Source organism: Aethalodelphis obliquidens, unplaced genomic scaffold, assembly GCF_003676395.1.
Source record: "Aethalodelphis obliquidens isolate GAN/ISIS:26980383/991018 unplaced genomic scaffold, ASM367639v1 scaffold5, whole genome shotgun sequence".
Classification (NCBI taxonomy): domain Eukaryota; kingdom Metazoa; phylum Chordata; class Mammalia; order Artiodactyla; family Delphinidae; genus Aethalodelphis; species Aethalodelphis obliquidens.
Window position 1 is genome coordinate 7625623 of NW_020837949.1, and position 12754 is coordinate 7638376.

General features: G+C 41.7%; 1 protein-coding gene across 2 annotated transcripts in view; it reads right to left on the reverse strand.

Annotated features, from left to right (window-relative positions):
- CNTNAP2 (contactin associated protein 2) overlaps nucleotides 1-12754 on the reverse strand; it is a 2044831-nt gene that overhangs the window by 202028 nt on the left and 1830049 nt on the right. For both annotated transcript variants that reach the window (XM_027101624.1, XM_027101625.1), the window contains one exon: nucleotides 8596-8832. In XM_027101624.1, coding sequence (XP_026957425.1) covers nucleotides 8596-8832 — 237 coding nt within the window. The remainder of the gene's footprint in view (nucleotides 1-8595; nucleotides 8833-12754) is intronic.

Sequence of the window (12754 nt, forward strand, 5' to 3'; positions counted from 1 at the left end):
GTGAATTTCCTCTAGCCAGGAGATGCCTAGAATGAGCCCACTTGCTAAGGCCACAGCTGCCCACTGGCAATGATGATCATCTGAGAAGGTTGTGGAGAGGAGAAGTTGCGCATCAGAGGCAGGTCTTCATCTCCCGTAGGAGTGATGAAGTACTCTAGGGCAATGTGAATCTTGGTGAATGGACATGCTTATAAGGGGAGCCTAAAACGTGAGTAATTTAAAAGCAAAACCCTCATATAAAATAGATAACTAATAAGGACCTACTGTATAGCACAGGGGACTCTACTCAATACTCTGTAATGACCTATATGGGGAAAGAATCTAAAAAAGAGTGGCTATATGTATATGCATAACTGATTCACTTTGCTGTGCACCTGAAACTAACACAACGTTGTAAATCAACTCTACTCCAATAAAAATTTTTTAAAAGGCAAAACCCTCCAGAAAATTGATTAGATTGATTATTTTCAGGTTCATGAAAGAAAAGAAATGGATAGAGCTTCAGCTGAAATCATGACTAATCGGTAGGAAATGATCGTGTATTATTTTTATAAACTTCATATTATTTAGAGTTCTCATTATTGCTGAAGAATGAAGAATAAAAACATTCAACAAAACACACAGGAAAATAAAAATGGTGGCATCCAAAAAGGTCCAAAACCTGGTAGGTATTAGAAATTGGCACAAACTTGAAAAAATGTTATGCATCCTAAACCCAAAGCAAAGTCCAAAACTGTGTCCTTTATTTTGTTTAGTGTTTTAGAAAGGGCTGGCTTCTACCACTGATTTTTAAATCCCTTTTTCCAGGAAAGCTAATTAACCAGGTTTTTCTTTATACCTGGGACCCCAAAGAAAACCCCAGGCCAGGGGGAATGTTATTTACTGCCATGAAATTCTGTAATAAAGTCACCTCAACTTGTTGGCCATCTCTGCAGCTTTGACCTTTTGGAATCAAGCCAAAAGTAATTTCTTTTATCCATGAGAATTTATGGACCTTTGTCCACAAATATTTTCTTTTCTTTTTTCTTTTGTTTTTTTAAAGGTTTTAATGAGATTATCTTATGTTTCTATGATATTTTTAAGTTGTATCCTAAGGTCTGAAGATTTAAGAAAAGTATTAATTGAGGAGTATTTTCCCTTCCTGAATAGCACTGTAAGAGGAAGAGGAAAAAGAATTCAATTCTTTTTCCTGTAGGCATTCATCCAAATCTATAAAAGCTCCTGTTCCAATTGGAAATGAAAAAGAAGCCAGTGAAAAACATCTCTTCCTGCTGGTGTGAAACTCTCCTGCAAGCTGGGATCAAGACGGGGTAGGTCGACCTGAGGAAAAATGGCCGCTGTTGCCATTAACTAGTTTCATATAAGGATGAGATCCTAAGATGCAGAACTCCAAGAGTTCTCTTCTCTCTCTCCCCCACTTGTTTTATAATATTTTAAATTAATTAATTTTCCCTAAAAGGCTTCAACCCCACTCTACAAGGGTAGCCCATGGGTTTCCTCTGCTCCCCGTGCAGTGCCTGGAGCCATGGAGAAGCAGAGTTCGTAAATACCCAAAGTGCATTGGGCAAACCCACCTCTCCCAACTCGCCATGAAACATCCCTCTAGGAGGCAAGAGCGGAGGTCCCCTCTCCCTTACAGGTTGAACTTGGACTTGAGTCTAGGTCTCCTTTCAGCGAAACAGAATCCTGAACTCTTTCAGTGCTTTCCTGTCTCCTGATGGGCTCTGTATTAGGAAGGGATGCAGCAGTTGCTAAGGTGACCCAAGTTGTCTCTTAACAGGGATGGATCCCTTGCATCAGGAATTGCACTTGTGGGCAGGACCCCTGGGATGCAGAGACTGTTGTCTCCCTCTCCATCTTCAGAATATCTGCATATTCCTCAGTCCATCAGGGTTTAGGTTCTGGAGATGACCTTTTCAGCTTCAGAATAATATGACTGTGACCACAATAGGCAGAGTGGACATTTTATGATGCTGTCATTGCTCCTGAAGTAGCAGAGAAGCAATCTAGAACTCAGAGGTAACTGAAACGATGCTGGTTAGGCATCTGGCATTTAAAGCTTTTATGGAAGGGTTAAAGCATGACATGATTTAAAGTAAAAACAAAAACACAAACAAACAAAAAGAGAAAGAGTGCTGAGACTGAAAAGTGACACCTGCTGCCTGAGTGATGGGTGCCAGGTTCTCCATTTGGAAATGCGCTCATACGATTCCGTGTGGTCCTCCCAGTGAAATTAAGAAGTAGGATTATGTGTTTCTGAAGACCAGGCCAAGTGGAGTTAAACCATTTGCTCAAGGTTACACGACCTGCAAGTGAGGAAGCTGGATTCAAACCCATGTCTAATTACATCACCAATTTTCTATGTAGGGACTTGAGTTAGCAATAAAGAGTTTCTTCTGTATAAATAATTTAGGTCACAAAATGTTAGTCAATGTCATGACCCTTGCAGGAAGAGGAGGAGACTTAGCTGGACCACAGTGAGGGTGGTGTGCACTTGTGTGACTATAAGTGACGGTAACACTGCACCTCTTCACCATCCTCCATCACTCGTAGTCACTGCAGTCCTGTGACCTTGGTCCTTCTAATTTTGGACTTTATCTGAATGACAAACAAATAGTGTTTGAGAAGAAAAGACAACTCCTTAAACTCAGGAAACGGTTTCTGAGTATTTATGGATATGGGCTTTTCAGCTGCAGTCTGGGTTTGGCAGACGAACATGAAAATTTTTATAAAAAAAAAGAGCAGAGAAGTGAATTAGGAGATATTTTTGTGCCTCTTGATGATAAGTTCTTGCTAAACTTGGCTCAGTGAAGGAATCCTAATGAAGAACTGTTCCTGGCAGCCTACGTGACAGCTCATTCACATCTCCTGCTTCCGAGTGTACTAGATTGTCCTAGTCTTGTAGATATAAACCATTGAAATGTTTTGAAAATTTCAGCATAGTCAGACTAAACTCTACTTTCAAGGCTCCCAGGCATATTAGGTGTTCACTGAGTGTTTGTTAAAGAGATAAATCAATAAATGATTACAGTTTACACCTAAATGTGGGGAGAGAGGGAGAGAGACAGAGAGAGAGACAGAGAGGGAGAGACAGAGGCTCTGTTCAGATCTTGTATTCTATTTTTTCTTATGATAAATTCTGCATCCAAGAATGTGCTGATTTTTTTTTACTGAATCACAATAACTAAAAAGCTTTAAGACTGGGGGTTCTGTTTTTCGTTTTATGTGAACCTACATGAAGGACCAGGCCTTGGTGAGAAGCAGTAACACACAATGGTGGTGAAGAACAGGAGCTTTGAGTCACTGCCTGCGTATAAACCCCAGTCCTGCTACTTACTGGTATGTGAACCTCAGGCAAGCGACTAATAGCCACTTGTGTCTAAATTTCCTTCTCTGTCAGATGGGGAAAATAATAATAGCACCTACACAGGGTTGTCATGAGTATCAGGTAATGTTAACGTAATTAAAGACCTTGGCACACTGCCTGGAACATAGCAAGTTCTCAACAAATGACAGCTGTTACCATTGTTAAATGCAGGAATTAAGCATCACAGATTTTTATATGCACTTGTATTGATCTCCTAGGGGTGCCGTAATAAAGAACCACAACCTGGGTGGCCTAAAACAACAGAAATTTATACTCTCACAGTTACGGAGGATGTAAGTAAAAGAAATCAAGGTGTTATCTGGGCCACACCCCTTCTGAAGGCTCCAGGGGAGGATCTTCCCTTGCCTCTTGCAGCTTCTGATGACCCCGGTGTTCCCTGGTTTGCGGCAGCGTCTCTCCAGTCTCTGGCTCCATCTCCACAGGGTCTTCTCTGTGCAGCTGCGTGTCTTTCTGTGTCCTCTCCTCCTCTTGTAAGGACACTCCCATTGGATTTAGGGCCCGCCCTAATCCAGTACGACCTCACCTTAATTACACCTATAAAGAGCCTATTTCCAAACAAGGTTCCGTTCTGAGGTTCTGGGTGGACATGCACTCGGGGGAGAGGGACGCTTATTCAATCTGTGATTGTATTCAGCTACCAACATTTAACATAGAAATTGCTGTTGTTGCTATAGGCCTTATTTTCCCTCTTGCTTGAAAATAGAAGATAAAGTTTGCTTCTAATCATGTTGCTAATTTCTGGTTAGAAATAAAACGAGGTTGATAGTCATAAATGTATTTTGAGGCTTGACTATCTGAGAAGGAGTAAGTCTATTAGAGAAGACAACCTTTGGCATGTCCAGGCAACTATCCATTTGGTCCCCAGTGGGGGTCCCCGCTAATCCTGGGGATGACAGACCCACAGCTGAGCCTTCCATGTAGGCTGGGGTTTGCTCTGCTCCCAGAGGAGTGCACAGCCTCAGCCAATGGGCTGTGAAGGAACGGTGCCACGGGATGGAGCTGTGTCCACGGAGTTTAAGTGGCTCCTGGTGGGTGGACATTCTGAGAAGAGGGGATACTGCATGGCTATCTGTAGAGATGAGGTGACTGGCTACGTGGTCCAAATTACAGAGTTTCCAGGAGGCCCTCATGCTCTCTCCAAAACCTGAATTTTTCCCCAGTTAGCATTCCTATTTAATAGCTCTTCCCTGGGAGAGCTAACAGCGATGATCACATCTTTAGAGGTGCATCTGAAAAAGGGCTCTGGGAGTTGTTTGTTTTCACATCTTTATTGGGGTATAATTGCTTTACAATGGTGTGTTAGTTTCTGCTTTATAACAAAGTGAATCAGTTATACATATACATATGTCCCCATATCTCTTCCCTCTTGCGTCTCCCTCCCTCCCACCCTCCCTATCCCACCCCTCCAGGCGGTCACAAAGCACCGAGCTGATCTCCCTGTGCTACGCGGCTGCTTCCCGCTAGCTATCTACCTTACGTTTGGTAGTGTATATATGTCCATGCCTCTCTCTTGCTTTGTCACAGCTCACCCTTCCCCCTCCCCATATCCTCAAGTCCGTTCTCTAGTAGGTCTGTGTCTTTATTCCTGTCTTACCCCTAGGTTCCTCATGACATATTTTTCCCTTAAATTCCATATATATGTGTTAGCATACGGTATTTGTCTTTCTCTTTCTGACTTACTTCACTCTGTATGACAGACTCTAGGTCCATCCACCTCATTACAGATAGCTCAATTTAGTTTCTTTTTATGGCTGAGTAATATTCCATTGTATATATGTGCCACATCTTCTTTATCCGTTCATCCGATGATGGACACTTAGGTTGCTTCCATCTCTGGGCTATTGTAAATAGAGCTGCAATGAACATTTTGGTACATGACTCTTTTTGAATTATGGTTTTCTCAGGGTATATGCCCAGTAGTGGGATTGCTGGGTCCTATGGTAGTTCTATTTGTAGTTTTTTAAGGAACCTTCTGGGAGTTTTTTGGTACAAGATCAGAGAAGGGCAGAAAGGAGTGCCTCCTGTCTCTGCTTGGCTGGTGGGTGACAGTGACCATCAATGCGTCACTACAGAGCAAAAGAGCATCAGCAGGAGGCACCGCTGGAACCCTCCTTTGTCCTCCTGGGCTTCGTGAAGCGGCAGCACGGGGCAATTCGATTTACAGATGCAACCCTATATCCTTCTCTCTGAATCAAAAGCAAGCGAAAGTGGTCTATGTCGGTCCCACGCCGGTCCTGGCGTGAGCGCCTCACTTGGCTGAGCGTGACATAAGTGTTTTTATTTTCACACAACTTGGCCCCAACAAGGCAAACCTTCCTCCAGGGCCCATCTGAAGGTTGATCGCTTTGAAGGATTGTGAAAAACTGGGCTTTGTTAAATGTACTAAGAGAGAGATTTTTCAAAGGTAATTTAATTATATGCAGTCTTCACCTGAGATGCTACTCCATTCCAGATAGTGTGATTACACCGTATAATGATTTCTGGTTAATAACTAGATATTTTCTAACCAGAGACAGTCAGGTGAGTCTTGAATGCATGGGGTAAGAACTCGGTCACTTAGTACTTAGTTCTTCTCTAAAAGAGGCAAAAATGAGGAAAAAAAGAGGTGATTCATCATTGTGTAAAGATTAGAAAACACAGCAAAAAGATAAGAAAATAAATGCTGGTGTTTTCATCCCCCACCCAGAATAATGACAGTTAATATTTTGAGGTGTTTCCTTTTTTTTAAATAAATTTATTTAGTTTTGGCTGCGTTGGGTCTTCATTGCTGCGCACAGGCTAACTCTAGTTGCAGCGAGCGGGGGCTACCCTTTGTTGCGGTGTGTGGGCTTCTCATTGCGGTAGCTTCTCTTGTTGCACAGCACAGGCTCTAGGTGTGCGGGCTTCAGTAGTTGTGGCACACGGGCTCAGTAGTTGTGGCGCACAGGCTTAGTTGCTCCCCAGCATGTGGGAAGTTCCTGGACCAGGGCTTGAACCCGTGTCTCCTGCATTGGCAGGCGGATTCTTAACCACTGCGCCACCAGGGAAGCCCCTGATGTGTTTTCTTACAGTTTGCTTTCCTCGTGTGTGTGTGTCTGATTTTGTACAGACATATAATCAGGCTGTGTGTGGTATGTATGTTGGGACCTGTTTCACTGAGTCAGCAAAATATTGTGAACAGTTTTCCATTCACAAGCACAGAGCTATTCTAGCCAAAGAAGGCCCGCAAAGGACTTTCAGGAGCTCACGCTTTGGCAGGTGGCTGTGGCCGCGCTTTCTAGAGGCTGAGTTCTTTGGCTGTAGCCTCCCTGGAGGTGTGGTCATAGGAGCTGCTGTTCTGGGAGGTGAGACCCCGACTGGAGGGAGCACCCGGCTGCAGGCCTCAGAGGGAAGACTCTGTCCGGGAACGAGCTTGCCTTTGTGCAGATGAAGCTTTCCTGGATTCCTCTCAACCAGCACCACCCTCATCCTCCCCAAGTCAAGAGGATACTTGTCTTGACTTAGAAGGATGCCCACAAATACTTTCCAACTATGACATGCAGTTTTTAATTTTAATTTTTTTGGGTAAAGCCACTAATTGAATCAAATGTAAACTCATCCTGCTAAACAGATATTCAGAGAATATTTAGGGATCTTCTGTGTAAACAGTTTGAAATAATGTCAGTGGAAACTCACGAGCTTCCTTGGACTTTATCTTGAACATTGGCAAAGCTGAAGGGTACATACCCTTGCCTTTCAATTCCTGAATATTGCCCCAGAGGTTGTGTATGAGCCACGGTGCTTAACCCAACTCTCCAAAAATAAGGGGCTCATGATTTTCTTTAAATTGGCACTTATGCAGTGGAATCTCTCAGGCATTAGTGCTTACTTGATTGCATTCAGACACCACTTTGGCAAGGGAATGACTGCACTAAATTAGCATCAAGCACAATGAATGGTAATTGCAAGACTGTCATTTCTACAAGTGCAAAATTAATGTGTTCTGCAAACCCATTGCACTGTGTGCCACGGGAAAATCATGGAGCCGTGCTGTCCCAAGCGGAAGAACGCACTGCAACAGCGGCGGCAACGTGCTGCGGGTTATTCAGCAAAGGTGTTCCTCTCCACCTTTGTTGTTCTCTCATGCTCATTCTTCGAGCCCGGCCTGACCTAATTCCTATGCTCATGTTACAGCACCGCCAGACAGTAGCCTGGATGCACAGAGAATGTTATGGAACAATTCCTCCTTCTGTGTGGCACCTTGTGTGAACAATGCCAGCCTAAACAACCCTCCAAGTACTCATGAGAGTATGAATAGGCTACTTATGTAAAGCTTCTTATAAAGAGATGCACCAGCCATTTACAGAGAACTTTACCCAAATGTTATACATTCATTAGAAAGAGAAGAGTGATTTACGCGCATTTCAATTGTAGCTTAAGAAGACTGCCGGCCCTGCCTCTCCCCATCTCTCCCGTTTACAGGTGGGACAGGAAGCCACAGGCCAGTCGAATGAATTTCTTCCGGTCATGCAAGATCACAGGGTCTACCCCGAATGACAACAAGCATAGGCACCAGGCTCTTGGAGCCAGCTGACTGGCTCTGCAGAATTTATTAGGGATTAATCATTCGAGACTGAAATAATGCAGTAATAACAGACCTATTAGATGTGGTATCTCAGTACTCCTGCAGTTTAGTGGAGGCTGAGAACCTCCCACAGAGGCGTCCTATAGAAGAGGGATACCAAAGATAACGACAATAACTGGCCAGAGGGCTTTCTCGTGAGTCCAGCTTGAATCCAACCTCTTAGCAGCTGGGGGAGGGGGTGGGCATTAAGACCACTGGGCGGCACAGGTAGATTCACTGCAGTGATCTACAGGTCCAAGATAATGTGCTGACCCTCTGACTCCCCTGAGTGGGAGGGTCAGGCCCGAGTCCTCTTTCAGTGGCCGCTTACTTTGTCACTCACCATTAAGGCATGATACCGTTATTTGACTTGTAATGTTCCAGCCAGTGAAAAGTTTGCTGGAATTTGGGGGAAACTCTGCACCACACTCAAAGATTCTCTCATCTTAATGAACAACAAAGATTAGGGAGTGGTTTAGGAGACTTCCTACCTCAGGTGGGAGAAGAATTCCAAATACCTTACCCTCAGAATGAAGTATGCCTGGGTACAGCTGAAAAACCATTCAATAGATGATTTGGACTTCAAAGATGTCTAAAAATGGCTTTGGAAACTGGCTTGACTTACCTTTGTTGCAAAATGTTCCATCATAGGCTGTGTTGGAGCAATCGCAGGAATACCCATGGTATTTCTCTATGCATTTGCCTCCATTCTCACAGTTTGCCCCGTAGCTGGTGCAGTGGCCCGAGCACCCGGATTTGAACCCGGATGTGACCTTTGCTCTTTCTTCCAGGTCCAGTGTCACCCCATTCATCCTCAGGGAGCGGATGCAGCCCAGAAAGCCCTGCTGGCCCCCGGCACCACCTGGGAAGACAGAAGGCATGGAGCTCAGATAGAATAACCTCTGCTGTGGCTTCTGTTTCATTCATCATTCCTCGGACCACTGTGGTGGGAGATGAGACTGCCAAGTGCAGGGGGCATGCTCACTGTCAAGTTGGTCCTGCCTAATAGAAGAGCTTGCAGCTTTCTCCCCTTAGGCTATAATGCTGATTAAAAGAGACTGTCTTCTGCGAAGCAATACATTTGCTACAGTACTAAAATGTTTGGAGACACACACAGATTACGTAAGCTGCTTTGGAAGTTTAATCTGGTTTCCTATAGAAAAGAAGTGTACAGAACTCTCTAAGTTCTTTGGTTTTTAATCTCATGGCATTCAGTTCCATAGCATTATCTATTGGAAGAGATATAAAAAGGCAGAGGGACATGAATATATTAGCATAGTTAACAAGTCAATTAGCCAGACGAAGTAGATCCATTTGGAATGTAATTGTAAGTCCTGGTTCTTGTCTCAAGAAATGCTTTGCTTTGAAATTCATGTTAAGGGTTCCCAGGGCTTCTTGTCTGGGGTGGTTGGAAATTGGAATTGAGAATTTTACACGTAAGTCAGCTACACCACATTTATTACCAGGTCAGTTCAGATTTTATTGCTTTTGTCTAAATGCCACTGCAAGACACATAACACACAAAACAAATTCACTGTAATTTTCTCAGTACGTTATGGAGTTAGAGGTTCATGAGCATGAAAATATTAAAATATTCCTAATAAATTTCATAGAATGGTTCATTGGAGAATTATATCACAGGTGGATTGTATCTATAATAACCTTAGCTATGATTTTTTTAAGCAGCTGGTACGAAAGGAGGAACTCAAGTTTATAAATATGCCTGTATTTTAGACTAACAGCTTTTCTAGAAATTAAATAAAATGATAGTAGTTAAAATTATTCAAAGAAATCTGATGGGGATTTAGAAAAAAGATATGGTTAATAAAGTGAAAGTTACTGTTTATTGAGGGCTATGTAGTAGGTACTCTACTAAGCATCTTACATATGATATTCACCTGATTCTCACAACAACCTGGCGAGGTAGGCATTGTTACCTTAACCCCATTGTACAGATAAGGAAACTGAGGCTTAGAGAAATTAAGTCGTGTACTCAAGGCCTCACAGCTCCGAAGTGCCAAAGCGGTGTCAGATCTGTCTTATTCTCGAGCCTGTGGTCTTAAACTCTGTTCTGTGTTGATCGTCTAATGCAGAAGAACTTCAGGGTCTGGGGCGCCACAGACGTGCACGTTTCTGACGTGAAGATCTGAATGTCTTTAAAAATGGCATGGTCAATAGGACTGGCAGACTCTGGGCGAGGCTGCACACTGGAGGTTGATTCTGATCACTTTCTCCAGTGTCTTGAGAAGAAGTGTGCCATCTAGCGACTCATCAGACAGGGCTGGTGGATCAAAGGCTTTAGCTGCAGAGACGGATTAGCCTTTGCTTATGCCTGTGAATCCTCAGCCGTGAAATAGCAAATGACTTGCACTATTATCTTTAAGAACCCAAGCCTTGCGGTTCTCTCACTGGGCAGTGCATAGATTTGAGTGATGATCCTCCAGGGATTGTTATTTTTTAATAAAATGTTTAAATAGAAGAGGATTAATTGAAGGGATCCCAATGCCCCTTTTGATTAATGGTATGGGAGAGTAGACGGCAAAAGAAATGATTAGAAACAACCACTTTGAAGGATTTCCCATTTTGCAATCTGCTCACCAGCACCGCTGCACCTCTGGGCCAAGGGGAATTTGGCCCTTTGCTATGATCTGGAAGAATTTCAATCCAGTAGTCACTCTTTGTCTGTCGAAATTTCAATTTGGCGTCTATCGTTTTAGCAGCTATGGCTTTTATTCTTGCAATAAGGCTTTCCAAAGGGCCTTTTCGTTCAATAAATGCCTAGCCATTTAAATTTTCATCACTAGTCAATTAAGACAATTATATCCTATCAAAATATGCTGACATTTTTAAATCGTTGTTTTTAGATGTGTGCCTCTCCTTTCCCCTGGTTGCAAATGTAATAGTTTTTCATTGTGGAAACCATAAACACACTGATAAGCAAAATGAAAAAGAGAATCTGTAATGCTACTCAGATAGAACGACTTTCACTTTTAGCAAATAGCCCTTTCTACTTTTATCTATGAACATACATATGTATAAAAAGTAAAAAAAAAAGCGGGGTATATGCATTGTTTTGAAATTTGTTTTTTTCACTTAATATATCATAAAACATTTTTCCCAGCAATACATATTCAACTAGAACATCTTGCTTAACATCCGCATAGCAGCCCACCCTGTGATGCACTGTAACTTACTTTGTCGTTCCACTACCATTGGACTTTTTAAAGTTTTTTAATTTTTTAATTTAATTTTACTTTTTTACTAAGTAAATTAAAAAAATTTTTTATTTAACATCTTTATTGCAGTATAATTGCTTTACAATGTTGTGTTAGTTTCTGCTGTATAACAAAGTGAATCAGCTATATGTATACATATATCCCCATAGCCCTTCCCTCTTGCGTCTCCCTCCCACCCTCCCTATCCCATACCACTGGACTTTGACGCTTATTCCAATTCCCATTTTATATGATACTATAATAAATATCCTTGTAAAAACCTTGACATACTTGTCCAGTTTTTCCTTAGAATTAATTCTTAGAAGTGTAATTGCTAGGTACAACAGCATAAACATTTTAAAGTCCTTTGCAATATAATTTCCTCTCAGAAGACTTTATCAATTTGTATCTCAGCAATAGGGTACAAGATTCCTGCCTTCTCCACACCAATTCTAATACTAGGCAGGACACTTTTGAATTTATAGGCTAGAGGGGGAAAAAAAAAGAGTTCATTCTTTTCATTTGCATTGCTTCGAATACTGTGGGTTGAATAATTTTTATGTTTTCCTCACTCTTAGTTTTTGTTTCTTCATGACCTTTGCTTTTTTGGGAGAAATAGAATATATATTTCTTACTGATTGGTAGCAATATTTGGGTCTTTAATTTTTTGTTATAAATTCAGCAACTAGATCCTTCCAGTTTGTGTTTGTTAACTTGTATGTAATGTTTATGTAGTCACATGCATCTACCTTATTTTTATGATTTCTGCCTTTGATATTAGGCTTATAAATACCTTCTCTAATCCAAAATAATATAATTATTTAACTATATTTTCTAGAACTTTTATGATTTTACCTCGCTTAACATTTCATTCTTTAATCTATCTGGAATGTATTTTAATTTGGAAATAATTGACATTTAAGGGTGTCAGCAATGGTTGAGAGTCTGAGGAGATTTTTTTAAAAAGACTCTTTAAGTAAATGTTAATATGACCAAAAAAATGGAGATTTAGAAAGCATCAATTGGCAGAGAAAGTACATCTAGGTTAGGTCATATTTTAATTACCTCATTTAGGTAAACATTTAGATATATGTATATATGCTTCATTATGTACCTACACAGGCTTCATTCAGGAAGGGGATTTAGGGGCAGGTTTTTCTGTCTCCCTGCCTCTCTGATTCTTTCTGGTCTTGTTCTTTCTGAGCTTCTACACCTGCCAGTCTTTCTTCCTGCCTTTGTGTTTGTATATCCTTCCCTATCAGGACTATTGACCGTTTTTGTTAGTTCTGTGGCTTTCATCAAATCGTTGCATCTTTCTCAGCATCAGTTTTTCTTACACATAAAAGGAGGCTGAACTAGAAGTCTCTGGTCCTTCCAGCTCTAAATTACTCTGGTCCATGATGTACAATCTCTCCCTCTGGGCTTATGTGTCCCCCTCTCTCCATTTCAGCAAATTACTGTCAATTTCTGCTAAATTTCTTCTTGCTTCCTTTTTCCTCTTTGCACTGCTGCCTGACCATTTTTTTCCTCCTCCTTCCCTTAACTGAACATAACGTATGACTATAGTCT